Here is a 13,093-nt window from a genome sequence, read left to right on the forward strand (position 1 = left end):
TTTGGGACACCTGTTTAATCCCCATCTGTCATTTACATTTTTTACAGCTTCCCTTAGCCAAAGAGCCCAACTTCCCTCCTGTGGTTTAAGGAGCCACTTCAGGAAACCATTGGTTCTTTCTACAATCCCGTTATCTTGAGGGCAGTAAGGGGTGTGAAAAGTCCATTTTATTCTTTCACCATTTGCCCAATCCTGTACAATTTTGGCAGTGAAGTGGGACCCGTTATCAGATTTAATTTCTTGTGGTTTTGGGAAAATTCCAAACCACCCTTGCAATGCTTTGACAGTATTATCTCCTGTAGTTCTTTTCAAAGCTTGGGCTTGGATAATCTCCACTCCTACCAGCACAAAGTGTTTACCACCTGACTTCTTCAAGGGACAAATATAATCCACCTGCCACGCATCCCATAAGCCTTTACCCTTTCTTAAGTGCATAGGTCATCTTCTCAAGGATGGCTTTGCAGTCATCTGTGACATTGCTTGCAGGCTGATATGCAAGTTTTACACATTTCCTTGGTGACAGGCCAGCTGTCGGCAAGAGCTTCTTTGTAAAAATCTTTGGCACCTGGGTGCCGTCTTTTTACCTGCAGCCATTCCAAAAGGTGCTCCCAGTCCTCTGAAATTTGTTCTTCTCTCAGGCTGAAACATAAACTTTGAAGAATTTAAGATATTAGAAAAGCTAAAGCCTAAATTAAAATTAATCCTTACGTGCAACAAATGTATTTGTGGTTTTGTTTGTATGTTTCCACAGAAAAATTTGTCCTAAGACTGTGTGCTCTTAAGTTTTGAGCAGGAGGAGCAGCGTAAGCTGCCGGTGGTTTGTGTTTTAAGCAGTGCCAGGAGCGCACTGGGAGTTAATAGTTTGTGTCTTGAGGTGAAAATGTGGTAACAACAGGATTGCTGGTTTGCTGTGTTTTGGGAGCCATGGAGGCTCCCATTTTGTTAGATTTGTGATTAAAAAGCGGCCTGGTAGGTCGCAGTTTGTGGTTTTGGTCACAGGTTCAGGGACAAGAAAGGTCCTGGTGAGAGCTGTAAAGGTTGATTTTGGGTCCCAGGAATTTATGCTGAAAGTGTGGAGTGACAAAGGTAGCAGGAAGCGGTATTAGCTGCTGGGGATTTGTGTGGCTAGGCGAGGGCCGAGGGGGGCTGGGCAGAGTGATTTGTGTCACAAGCTGAGAGAGGCTCAGCAGAGGTGATTTGCAGCAGCCGGTGCGCTGTTGGGCTGGTTGTTCTTGTAATATGTGTTAGTATAATTTGCGTTTTATTGTACACATAGAAAATGAAGTATACAAACAGGTTTTCTGTGAAAAACAGAAGCAACTTGAGATTGAAAAAGCAGCTGCTGGAAAACCAGGAATTTGCAAGAAAATGACTCAGCAATTAAGGTAACATCGGGTAGAGGAGGGTCCACTCAAGCAAGATAAGTGCTCTACTGACTTGGTGATTGACGCTTGATGCTGACTTGATCTGATTTTCTCGGACCATGCATCTCAATGTCGGTTTCCATAAAAAAACTACACAGACTAAAAAAAAAAACTTCACCACGATTCTACATCTCAAAGCCTGCTTCCCGATAAACCACTCAAACTTCATCTCCTTCTCAGAAAACTCATCAGCAGTCCAGCAGCAGAAATATGAATATCTAACAACACAAAAACAAAAAAAAGAAAAAGAAAGTAACTGAAACTGCATAGTCTCAAGCTGAAAAAACCTGTATAAAACACAGCTCTCCCAAAGACAAGTTGTGAACTTGTGGGAATCAGTGTGGCAGAGGCTGATTCAGAGTTCACCCATTGCCGATCCCGGGTTCGACGCTGACAGTGATTGTGGTTGTTTCCATAATTCGATTTTACAGATTTTTCAATAAAATCCTTATTGATAAAATGAGGCTGAATTTCATTTGTAACATTCTGAAATGGGAGAGGCTTGGAACCAGGAGAGGCTTGAGTGGCAGAGCCAGTAATGTGCGTAGCATGAGACATAAATTGCGTGTGTGTGCGTGCCCTGTAAGGCCAGAGGAAGTGCGTGTTTGAGACGTGCTATCAGCACAGGGCGAGTGGGGAATCCCAATCTGTGGTTTCGCTCTGGGCGACTGCAAGCAGCTAGAAAAGGACAGGGTGATTGGGGTGTGTGTTTGATTGTATGAAACCCCTTTAATAAAATCTCCCCGTCTCCCCGTGGTTGGGTTGTGATAAGCATTTTTGAGGAGATGCCACCATCTACTGACGGGAGTTAAACTGCTGACTGTTACCGTTTCTTAATTAAGCTTACATGCCTAGGAATCAGGGGCCTTGGAGAGCCATGGAGAAAGAATTTCTCTTTTCAAAGAAAGGTTGTGATTGTAACCCTTGGATTGTGTTTTGCTGTGTAGTCTGTCAAGAGCCTTGGCTCTGAAAGGTATTTAGGTGGAGGATCCCCAAGTGGGGACTCTGTTTCCTTTGTAACACAAAAGAGAATAAAGAAAATAAAGCCACCCAGATAGCGATAAAAATCTTACTAGGAACTGGTAAAGTAACCCATGGCAGCAGTGAGATATTTGAGTTATTAGAGAATGGAATTTTGGGGACCCTAAAGAAACTAATTGACATTCTTAGGGTTGAGTGTGCCCAAGATAATTGGGTACCTGAATATTACGAAGTGAAACTCCAAAGTTGGGATAAAAAAACATTGTGAGAAAAAGAACTTCCAGGATGGGAGCAAATGAGAGTAAAAGAATTCCTAGGAGTAGTCCTTTGGGATGGCTTTTAACACATTGGAAAGAACTAGTGGGATATGCTGATGCAGAAAGCAAGAGGGAGCTTGTTAAATTCTGTACACAATGGTGGCCACTATATAGACTGGATGGTTTTAAAGGTAGCTAAAGAGCTAGCTGAGGATGATTGTAGGACAACACAGGAGGATGTTAAGGATGTATTTCCCCTTCAAGATCCTGGCTGGAATCCCAGTGAACAAGGGGGACTAAGACAGTTACAAAGATATCAGAAATTAACAGTAAAAGGGCTGGAAAGAGCAATTCCCAGAACTATAAATTAATCAGCTCTATATGCTATTAAACAAAGTCCTTCTCAAACACCTTCTGAATTTTTAGATCAACTGCGCGATGCAATGTGGAAACATACCAGCCTGGAGCCAGGATGGAGTGAAGGAATGCAGTAGCTAATAAATTTGTTTTTAGGACAATCCACAGAAGACATCAGGAGGAAGCTCCAGAAGATCGGAGTCCCAGAGAGCCAGAATCTGGAAACCCTGGTGGATGAAGCCTGGAGGGTCTTTAGCAATTGAGAAGAAGGATATAAACAGGGGATGAGAAAATTGGTGGCATTAGTGAAGGAGGGGGAGAAAGAAAAATGTCAGCAAGGTCCACCAAAACGAGGACCACCCCACCTGGGAAGGGATCAATGTGCATTTTGCAAGAGATTTGGACACTGGAAAAATCAGTGTCCAGAAGTAAGAAAAGGAGATGAGCAGAGAAAAGATGATCGGAAAGGAAAGGGGGAGGTTGCTCATGTAAAAGAAGACTGAAGAGGACCGGAGTGCCCTACCCCAGGTGACCCTCTGGTTATAGCTCCCAATCGAGGGAATAAAGAAAAAGAAGTGGGATTTCTAAGAGATACAGGAACAACATTTTCAGGGTTGAATAAGGTTCTAATACCTGTGATAGTAAAAGGTTTTAAAAGCTTAGAAAATTCAGGGACTTATAAAGAAAGGTAGGCTTGGCAAGCCCTGGGAAAAGTAGGCCCTGGGAAATGTTAGGCTAAAGATCATGTCAAACTGCACGTGTGTAGTCAGTAGATGATAAATTGTTACATGTGATTCGAAATAATTATTGTTTATAGAACAAGAGGAACAATGTTAGGAGGCTGGGGAGAATCACAAGAAATCCATGCCTGGGTAAAAACAATGCATGCAATAGAACAATGGAAGTTTTATAATTAAGATGTAAGTTATATAATGATAGAGTATAAAACATGTTAATTTCAAAACCAAGTCGGGTCAGCTTTGGGTATGTGTACCCCTGACACCCAGAGCTCTTCAATAAAGCACCTTCATATAATCATTCCGTGATTATGTGTGTTCCTGAATGCTAACAGCTCTGTTCCTCTCTTCCAACCCTTGAAGTTATGGCACACAACATCAGCCCCGCCATCAGAAGCCTGGCAATTCAAAAATTTTATATCCTCCAGGCAGTAGAGAGAACTCAGTATTCCATCTTTGGAAACCTGCAAGATCAGCTCCACATGGCATAGAGGACACGGTCTCATCTCTCAGGCCTTGACTGGATGCGCTGCTGGAGCTCTGCTGAGAGCTGATCTGGGAGGCTTTGTCTGCTGGGGCCACCTGAGCCAGCCAGGATTTTATTTTTCTGCAAAATTGTTCTTTCCTTACTTTTGTTTTTGTTTACTATGTAAATATAGGATAGGTTCTAAATATACAGACTCCCAAGAGCTTTCTTTTGCTGCCCAAGTTCTCCAGGATACCAGAGAAGAGAGGGAAAAGGGTGCTCGTGCTCAGTAACCTGCCAGGGTGTGCAGTGGTGCAGGGAAAATGGCCAGAAACCCCTTGGCCTTTGGTGGTTCTGCTGAAGGCACAAGCTCTGTCCCAGCCAGGAAGCGCCATCTGTGTCCTCGTGCCCGTGTGGTGCTGGCTGGGCTGCTGAGGGCTCCCAGGTGCCTCTTGATGCAGCTCCTCTGGAGCTCCTGTGGGGCTGCGGCGCTGCTGGCGGGCCACGCTGGGGGAGACCCTGAGGGAACAGGGTGCTGGGAGGCCATGAAGGGATGAGGGGCTGTGGAGGCCCTGACGGGACAAGGCCGTGGGAAGGCACAAGGGGGATGTGTGAGGGAGTGGGTGTCAAAAGACTCCAAGGGGACAGGAGGCCCCTGAGGGGCCGGGGTGGTGGGAAGAGCTGAGGAACTGGGTGTCAGAGGCCATAAGCAGCCCCCGGGCAGCCGCCTGGTTCCTGACACCCGGCTGTTCTGGCGCTTCCCCAAAATGTCTGCCAGGCCTGCAGCAGAAGCCCTTGGGGCTGGGACAGTACACCTCCAGGAGGGTGGGGTCAGCCCGAGGTGTGCTCAGCCTGGGCTGGCTGGGGACATGGAGGGCAGGGGGTGCTGCCAGGCCACGGCCACTGGGTGCCTGCCATAAGGGGCAGTGGGCAGAGGCAGGGCTGGCGGCCAGGCCGGGCCCTCGCGACTGCCCAGGCCACGCTGCTGTGACCGAGGCCCCCCTGACACAGAGCTCGGGGCCCGCAGAGCTGCTGCCACCATGGGGAGGGCGGCGGTGTCTCCTCCAGCAGGGCTGCCCAGTGGCTGCTGCCCAAGCGGCTCTGGAGCCCACAGAAACAGCAGCAGAGTGTGCACAGGAACAGCAGCAGCCCCAGCGTCGGCACCTGCGAACTGAGGCGTCCGCAGCAGCCGGCTGCCAGACAGAGGGAGGCTGTGGGCACAGCTGCCTTTGGTTTGGCAAAAGGCCTCAGCAGAATTGGCCACAATGGCTTTCTCTTGACTTGCCAGCCTCACAGCAACGCTTGGCAGCTTCAGCTGCAGCCTGTGCCCGTGGCTGACTTGAATGGCTGTGCTTGAGGGCGGGCTCGCCTTCCACACTCCGGTGTCCCAAGGCAGCGGCCTTGGTGCCATCGTGACACGGAGAGAGAGAGAGACTCAGGACATGAGAACACAGGAACAGCCTGTTTGGCTCATTCTTGAGTTTGCTGCTCCTGCCTAAAATAATCATCAGGAATATATGCTGATGTAAAGTTATAGCCGAACACCAAGGACTTTTTCTGTAGTGTCTAAACTAGTGTAGAACTAAAACCTTGTGTGACTGTTCAGAGACTCTAAAATGCAGGGTGAAAATGACAGCTTTGGTTTGTAAGAGTCCTAAAAATTTTGACATGTGATTTTTCAAGTCAGGGATTTTAATTCCAATGTGGAAACTACAAAAATATTAAAATTTGTTTTCATTGGCAACCCCTTTGAAATGGCATCAGCACACCTACAGGTGTACTAGGGACAGTACTTGGCAATTCATGGCTTCAGTTGTGGGAGACAAATATTTTGTCTGGGTTCAACCTGAAGTTTAAAGTTTTCCCAGGGCTTTGATTGACTGGTCACTGCAGGTAACTTTAATAAATGCAAAAGGATGTGAAAGCACAATTTCTTGAGAATGTGCATTGGGGATAGAGAGAAAACATTGAAAACAGTCAGCAGGCTCTGGAAAACTTAAAAAATATTAAAATTACAAACATAATGTAAAAATAGATGTAGCTCTGTGACTGTTCAAGCAGGATTCTATGTCTGGAGGAAATGTTTGACTTGCATCAGCTGTAACACAGACAGACACACAGCAACTGGGGCCTTGAACATTTGTGCTACTGCAAACCTCTTCCATGAAAAACATCATTCCAGGAAGGAGCAACATCATCTGACAGATAGCAAGAGTGGCCAGCAATAGCTCCAGGAGCTCCTGCCAAGACCCCTACAGGAAGGAGCCCAGCCCGCAATGCATGTGGGCTTTGGCTTTGGCCCTCTGGCACAGAAACCCCCCAGGGGCACAGGTCTCTGGGGCAGGAGAAGGGCACCAGCACTGCCAGGGCTTGGCTGGGGTGGCAGGTCTGCCTCGGTGGGGACTCTGCCACACCTGCTGATTTCAGTGCTGCCAGGCCCCTGTACAGATTCTGTGCAAGGCCCCGTGCCCTTCCTGCTGCGCCTGCGTCGGCAGCCCTGGGGGCTCCTTCTGCTGCCCTGAGCCTGCAGAGCAGGGCAGTGTTTGCTGATGGTTTGAGGTGTTCCTAAAGATCCTGTCTTAGACACTTTGGGCAAGGGATTCCTTCCAACATAGGCCACGCTGGGGGGATGGGGCAGAACCAGGAAGGTGGCAGGGCGTGCAAGGGCCGTTAGTGACACGGTGCAGCCTGGTAACCGTGGAATGGAACGGTGCAATGGACAAGAGCTGGCGGTGACAAGACCACACCAGTATGCCTGGTGCATGCGACGGGACAGGACACGCCAGAGCGGTGCTGTGAGGAGCCCCCACACAGCCCACTCGTTAGTGCCTGACCCGGAGCTTTTCCAAGGCGTAATTCCTACAGCTCACATTGTGAGCAAACTGTGGGAATTGGTGAGCCGGAGCTTCCCGATAACATCTGTTTAGAAGGTGCTCCCAAGGCCCGATTTTGTCATGGCGGGCAGATTCTTCAGGCTATTCAGGGTGTTCCAACGGAATAGAAGCACAGACCGTGGAGCTGCCCCAGCAGAACACCCTGAAGAGCCGGAGCAGTTCCAGCAAGGGCAGGATGGTGAGTGGCAGAGCTGGGCCGCAGGGCTGAAGCTGCAGCCAGCTGGGCCCTGCACCGTCCCGTCCCATCCCATCCCATCCCATCCCATCCCATCCCATCCCATCCCATCCCATCCCATCCCATCCCATCCCATCCCATCCCATCCCATGTGGACATGCCCAAGGACAGGACAGAAGAAGGGCTGGGGCTGACCCCCGACAGTGACCGTGCTCCATCCCCTGAGCCACCCCAGGGCTGTCCCTGCCTGGGGAGTGCAAGGCTGGGCTGTGTTCTCCGGCCTCTCCCGCAGTCCCTCAGCTCTGGCTGCTCTTTTCCAGATGCAGCCATGGACAAGAGACAAGAGCAGGAGCCTGCCCAGGGCCGCTTCCGCAAAACGCTGAAGGTACCTGCAGGCATCCCCACCTGGGCTGGGCCTGCTGTCACTGCTCAGGCCAGCTCTGCACTTGCAGCACTCCATGGAACATGCCTCTCTTCCCTGTCCTTTCTTCATTCTGCACAGAGGTTCCGCCAGTTCCTGCCAAGTCGGCATAGAAAGATCAGCCCCATAGGAACTGAGGGCACAGCTGAGCCTGAGTCCGGGCTGACCGAGCTCCAGGCAGAGCCTGATGTCAGCCCAGATTCAGCTGCGCCCTCACAAGACTCGGACGCTGTGGTGAGTGATGACAGGGCAAACTCTGATGTGGTACTGATTGAGGACATGGCCATTCCAAACCCCAGAGAGACTCAGGGCATCACAAATACTGACACTGTGCCCCCTCCCACCATGAGTCATGCACCTAATATGGACTTTTTTGAAAGGGGACTGTTCCTTCTGACCAGCAGGTAGCCAGCCAGGGGCCGGAACTGGAGGTCTCCCAGGATCCTGTGCCCCTTCAAGCCACATCCACAGGGCCCCCTCAGCCTTTGAGGCCAGCAGAGTGTGATGGGATGGTAAGCACTTCTTGGGAGAAGCTGGGGAAGTTGCTGCCTTGGACAGCGCTCCAAGTCTTCCCCATTCCTACTCTAGGTGCCAGCTATTGTACGGAGCATCCACCAGCATCTAATGTGCTCCGTTACGGTGGATGCCAGGCTGCCAACTAACATGGTGAAGCTGGCTGAAGAACACCCGGACGATGTGGTACTGACCCTCCTGCGCTGTGCCCCATCGTGTGACAGGTATGGGGCCCACGTGCCTTGAGAGCTCAGGGCTCAGCGGCCTTTAGGGCCCATCGCCCTGCACAGCCTGTCCAATGGGCTCTGCCCAACAGGCAGAGAGGCCCAGGAGCCTCGGGCCCCTCTGTTTCCTGAGGCTGCTGCCAGTGCTCCCTCCCTGCCCCTCAGGGCACTGGGGCTCTGTCACCTGGGACCCCACAGCTACACAGGGCATGGCTCTGTGACTGAGACACCCCTGACACAGAGCTCTGATCCCACAGAGCTGCTGCCATGATGTGGCAAGCCATAGCCTCATCAGGACCAGCAATGGAGAAGGTGCTGCCAACTCTGCTCCATGTGATGGAGAACTGGCCCCTTTGCAGCATCTGCACCTCTGATGAGGACAACAAGGACGTTTTTGCTCTGGCTGTGAGTTTCTGGAACTGGCCTTGCCTGTCACCCAGGTTGCTTCTCCAGCAGCTCTTCATCCTCTCCTTGCCTCAGGCTGGGCTGAAACCTGGGCTAGGGGCAAGCTCAGGGGGCACCGGGCTCGCTGCTCCCCGTGCATCTCCCCTCGGGCTCTGCCCCATGGACGCCTTAGCACTGAGCGCTGTCTTGGTGTGATTCTTTTGCAGGCAACTCTGGTGCTCTGGGTGATTATGCAAGTGCCTCAGAGCCATGAGGCCATGATGCATTATTCCGACTCTCTCTTTGCGGCTCTGCTGTTGCACGTTTTCACCACCACACAGCTGATGCCAGCAGAAGTTGATAACTTCTGGAGAGAATGCCAGGAGCAACACCGCCTTCCCGGAGAACCCAACAGGTGCCAGTCCTCCTGTCCTTCCCATGCCCTTGTGGCTGACACCAGTGCACCCAATGTGACCTGGCCTTTGCTCTGCACACAGCTTTGCAGTGCAGGCCATGAAGGCTCTGCTCTGCTTTCTGCACTATGACAACGAGTTGATGGCCATGGAGCGCAAGTGTGGCTGGGAAACGCTGCTCCATGCTGACACCCAGCACTATGCCGTGGGTCTGTTGGCCAGGTGAGACCCCTTCTCGCCACTGCCTCTGAAATGTGTGCCCTGTGCCCCCCAGGGTGCCCTACCACAGTCCCTGTGGTTTTGGGCAGAGGGCTTTGCCATTGAGGGATGGCTGAGCAGACTAGAGAAGTCTGAGAGGAGGGTTAGCCCAGAAGGAGCCCCATGGTCCCAAAACACCCATGGTCCCCCCCAGGGATGCTGGGGAAAGGCCAGATCTCCATGAGTCATCCCTGGGAGAGGTTTGGCCTCCCCCCACCCCCCACCTCTGTGTCTTGGTGCCATTTCCCCCCTTCCAGGGTGATGCGCCGTGACTTGACGCCCTTGTGTTACCATGTGGCACACCAATTTGTCCGGAGGCTCATCAGGGAGGAGGCACCTTGGGATCTGTGCTCCCTGGCATTCCTTGTGGAGGTGAGCCCCATGGCCAGCACTACCTCGCTGAGCTGCCTGCCAGCCCTGTCCCCTTGCATAGCCACAGCTGCCTGGGATGGTGCCCGCGCCCTGTGCTGCTGCCTGGGCCCAGCCCTGTGCAGTTCCAGGCTCCTGCCAGCCGGCTCCGCTGTCACTGCCCTGTGCCTTTCAGGTCCTGGATTGCCTGAACTTGAGTGACTGTGGGTACTGTGTCCTTGAGATCACATCAAAGCACCTGCAGAGCGAGTGCAGGCAGAGGCGTCGCCTGGCGCTCAGAGGCCTCGTGGTGCTCAGCCAGGAACCCTCGATGGTGAGAACAGGGCAGCAGCTGAAGCTGTGCTGGGCAAAGCAGCCCCTTGGGCTGGCTGGGCTTCAGGAGCTGAGGCAGCTGCTCCCAGCTCTCCTGCCTCACCGGCCTCAGTGCTTTGGGACAGGCCTTTGGCCTCTGGGCCCGGCAGCAGCCGGGTGGGGTTGCAGTGCCAGGGCAGTCTTGGTGCTGCAGCCGTTCAGGGCTTCCTAGCACAGCCTTGTGTTCCACACAGGCCACACCTATACGCCGCCTGTGTCAAAGCTTCCTGCAGCTGCTGAGTGACGCAGACGGAGAAGTGGTCGGCATGTCTCTGTCTGTGCTCACGAATGTGCTGAAGAGAAAAAGTCTTCATGTATCAAGGACTGCTGCCCCCAAGCTTGCTGAGCCACTTGTGCTCCTCTTTGACCATGTAAGGCTCTGTGCCCCGGCCACGGGCACTGGCTACTGCCCACACAAACTTTGGGCCTGTGGATTTTCAGGCCTTTGCCCAGGTGGGCTGGAGAAGTTGGCGCTGAGATCTTTTCCTCCTTCCTTCCTCCAGGACAAAAGCCACGTGCAGGTGCTCTCCATTCACCTCTTCCGCAATACGATGAACCTGGTACTGGAAGAGGGAAAAAATGCAATGGAGGGAATTGTGAAGCAGAGCCTGCTCCCGCTCATTTTGCACTGCCACGACGACAACCAGCGCGTGGCCGATGTGAGCTTTTGTGTGATGCTGGTGGACCACTGGGAGGCGGCTGGGCTGCCTCCTGCCCTGCTGCCTCCCAGGCTGCGGCCTCCTCCTGGCCTTGGCACAGGGATGCAACTCCTGTGCCCTGGGCAGCAATGGCATCTCTGCATCTCTCCAGGCCTCCCGGGAAACGCTGCACTGTGCTGCCACCTTCTTAAAGAACACAGAGCTCCTGTGTGTGCTGCCAACAGAGGATCTGTCGAAGATCACCGAATGTGTGGTAAAGGACGGCCTGGAAACCCCAGCCTCAGCCTGGAGAAGCTCCCTGTCCCCGGGGCTCAGTGTGTGGGGCTGGCAGCTGTGGCCCAGTGCTGCACCCATGGGAGCCAGCCTGTGCCCCACACGCTGCTCCCTTCCCTGGGACACACGGGTTCCTCTTCAGGCTCCTGTGGCCCTGAGCCGGGTGCCGATGGAGCCCCAGCCCAGTGGGGCTGCTGCCCGGTGCCTCAGGGCTGGGCGGGCACGGGAGGCCGGGGCTGGCTGCAGGCAGCGCCCGGCCGAGGGGCAGAGCCCGCACCGACCCTTCCCTCCTGCCGTTCTCTGCAGCTGGCACAGGACGAGAGCCGAGCGGCCGAGCACCTGAGCCGGGCACTGCCGTATCTTGACAGCCCACAGGAGTCCCTGCGAGAGGCGGCCGTCAGCTTCATCGGTGAGCCACGGGCCCGGGCTGGCTCCCCACTCCGCCGCAGCTCGGCCCCGGCCCCGGCTGCTGCTGTCCCGGCAGCGGCACCCGGGCCCGGCGCCATGGAGCCCCGGCTGCCCTCGGGGCTGCTGCCGGCCTCTGGCAGCCGTGCCCTTGGGCTGAGTCAGGATGCGGCAAGGGCTGGGGCTGAGCCCTGCCGGGGCGGGAGGCCGTGTGGCCCCAGGGGTGGCAGCGCCGCTGGCAGGGAGCTGTGCTGCCAGGGCCCTGACAGGCTCTGTGTTCCCAGGGATGGCCAGGATGTTCATGCACAAGGGCGCACAAGGAAGAGCTGCAGACCCTCAGTGAGGGTGAGTGAGAGCAGCGGGCTGGCACTGGGGGCTGGCAGGGAGCAGTTGCAATGCCTGGGATGGGAGCTGCAATCCCTGGCCCAGCTGCAGAGTGCTTCGTTCCCTGTCTGGGTGAGGGCGGTGTGGGCAGAGAGCAGAGAGATTTCAGGGACAGGGGTGGGAGTTGTGGCCAGCACCTTCTGGCTGATCCTGTTGTCTGGTTCTCTCTTGTGGCCATTGCAAGAGCCAGGTGGAATGTCCTTGGCAGGAATGTCTCCTAGGATCCCTGCAGATGCATGCCCTGACCGTGCCTCTTGTCCTCTCTCTTCCAGCCACTGAAGCCCCGACAAAGACACCACTCCATCCCACAGCAACCTGAATATCCAAGCTCGGTTTGCCAGTGAACAAGTGTCCCAAGAACAGCAGCAGGAGACACTGAAGAGGACACCACCTCCCAGTGCCACTGGAGATCCAGGCACAGCTGACAACTGGCACAGCTGAGCCTGTGGGATTTTCACGGGGCTTCAGCCCTCTCCCAGCCTGTAGATAGCTCCCTCCAGCCCTCAGACTGTGCCCATCCCCTTTTTTCCCTCTATTCTTCCTCCCTTTTGACAGCTCCTTACCTCCAGCCCTCAGTCCATGCCCATCCCCTTCTTTCCCTTTCCAGCTCATCCCTTTGCTTCACCTTGCATTAATAAACAGTTTGCCTTTTTCACTTAACCTGCATCTGTCTGGAGTTGAAGGGACACAAATCCAGAGCACTGTGACACACAGGCCCCTCCTGCCGTTCTCTCCTGCACCGTGTTTTGTGCAGAGACGCAGAGGAAGGAGCGCAGATCAGGCTGGAAAGGTCCCTGTGCTGAAGGCCCGGCTCCACAGCATTGTGGAGTTCAAGGTGTTACTGAAGGCCAGTAGTGGGACAAGGAGCCTGGGTGTGTCAGGGACCAAAGTTGTGTCTAAGGCCCTGCCGTGTTCTGTCCTCTGTTGTGCACGTCAACAGGATGGCGAAGAACAGACTTTGAAGGAAACCTTATGGGTTAACTGCTGGGAATTTGACCCTTAAGAGGAACAATGGATTGATCAATTGATGGGAAGTTAACCTGTGAAAGAGGAACAGTAATAATGAGGCTGTTATTGGCATGGTGACCTTACCTCATGTACTGGCCAAGGGTGAGATGACATGGTGACTGGGAAAATTCCACTCCAGG

At 53.5% G+C, this 13,093-nt stretch overlaps 1 protein-coding gene across 2 annotated transcripts; it reads left to right on the forward strand.

The window, feature by feature from the left end:
- The first annotated feature begins 4,978 nt into the window (after positions 1–4,978).
- Positions 4,979–12,605, forward strand: LOC147652145 (maestro heat-like repeat-containing protein family member 6). 2 transcript variants are annotated; one of them, XM_086897603.1, is made up of 16 exons: positions 4,979–7,294; positions 7,612–7,676; positions 7,794–7,946; positions 8,114–8,224; positions 8,301–8,449; positions 8,707–8,854; positions 9,061–9,248; positions 9,331–9,468; positions 9,762–9,876; positions 10,049–10,186; positions 10,419–10,595; positions 10,728–10,883; positions 11,035–11,136; positions 11,463–11,565; positions 11,846–11,906; positions 12,218–12,605. In XM_086897603.1, exons 1-15 carry the CDS (start codon positions 7,177–7,179, stop codon positions 11,902–11,904), a joined length of 1,920 nt encoding a protein of 639 aa, XP_086753729.1. In that variant the 5' UTR covers positions 4,979–7,176; the 3' UTR covers positions 11,905–11,906; positions 12,218–12,605. The 2 variants fall into 2 exon arrangements, with proteins under 2 accessions (XP_086753729.1, XP_086753730.1); XM_086897604.1 differs by having other exon boundaries at positions 6,971–7,294; positions 8,117–8,224.
- Positions 12,606–13,093: the final 488 nt, after the last annotated feature.

This window comes from Cyanistes caeruleus, chromosome 7, assembly GCF_971803275.1.
Source record: "Cyanistes caeruleus chromosome 7, bCyaCae1.hap1.1, whole genome shotgun sequence".
NCBI classification, from domain to species: Eukaryota; Metazoa; Chordata; class Aves; order Passeriformes; family Paridae; genus Cyanistes; species Cyanistes caeruleus.

Bases quoted from the DNA above. Each gene is read 5' to 3' on its own strand.
- LOC147652145 (XM_086897603.1), top strand. From the start codon at position 7,177: ATGGCGGGCAGATTCTTCAGGCTATTCAGGGTGTTCCAACGGAATAGA. The intron at 8,225-8,300 runs GTAAGCACTTCT...TTCCTACTCTAG, and splicing joins CAGCAGAGTGTGATGGGATG to GTGCCAGCTATTGTACGGAG. The intron at 10,187-10,418 runs GTGAGAACAGGG...TGTTCCACACAG, and splicing joins TCAGCCAGGAACCCTCGATG to GCCACACCTATACGCCGCCT.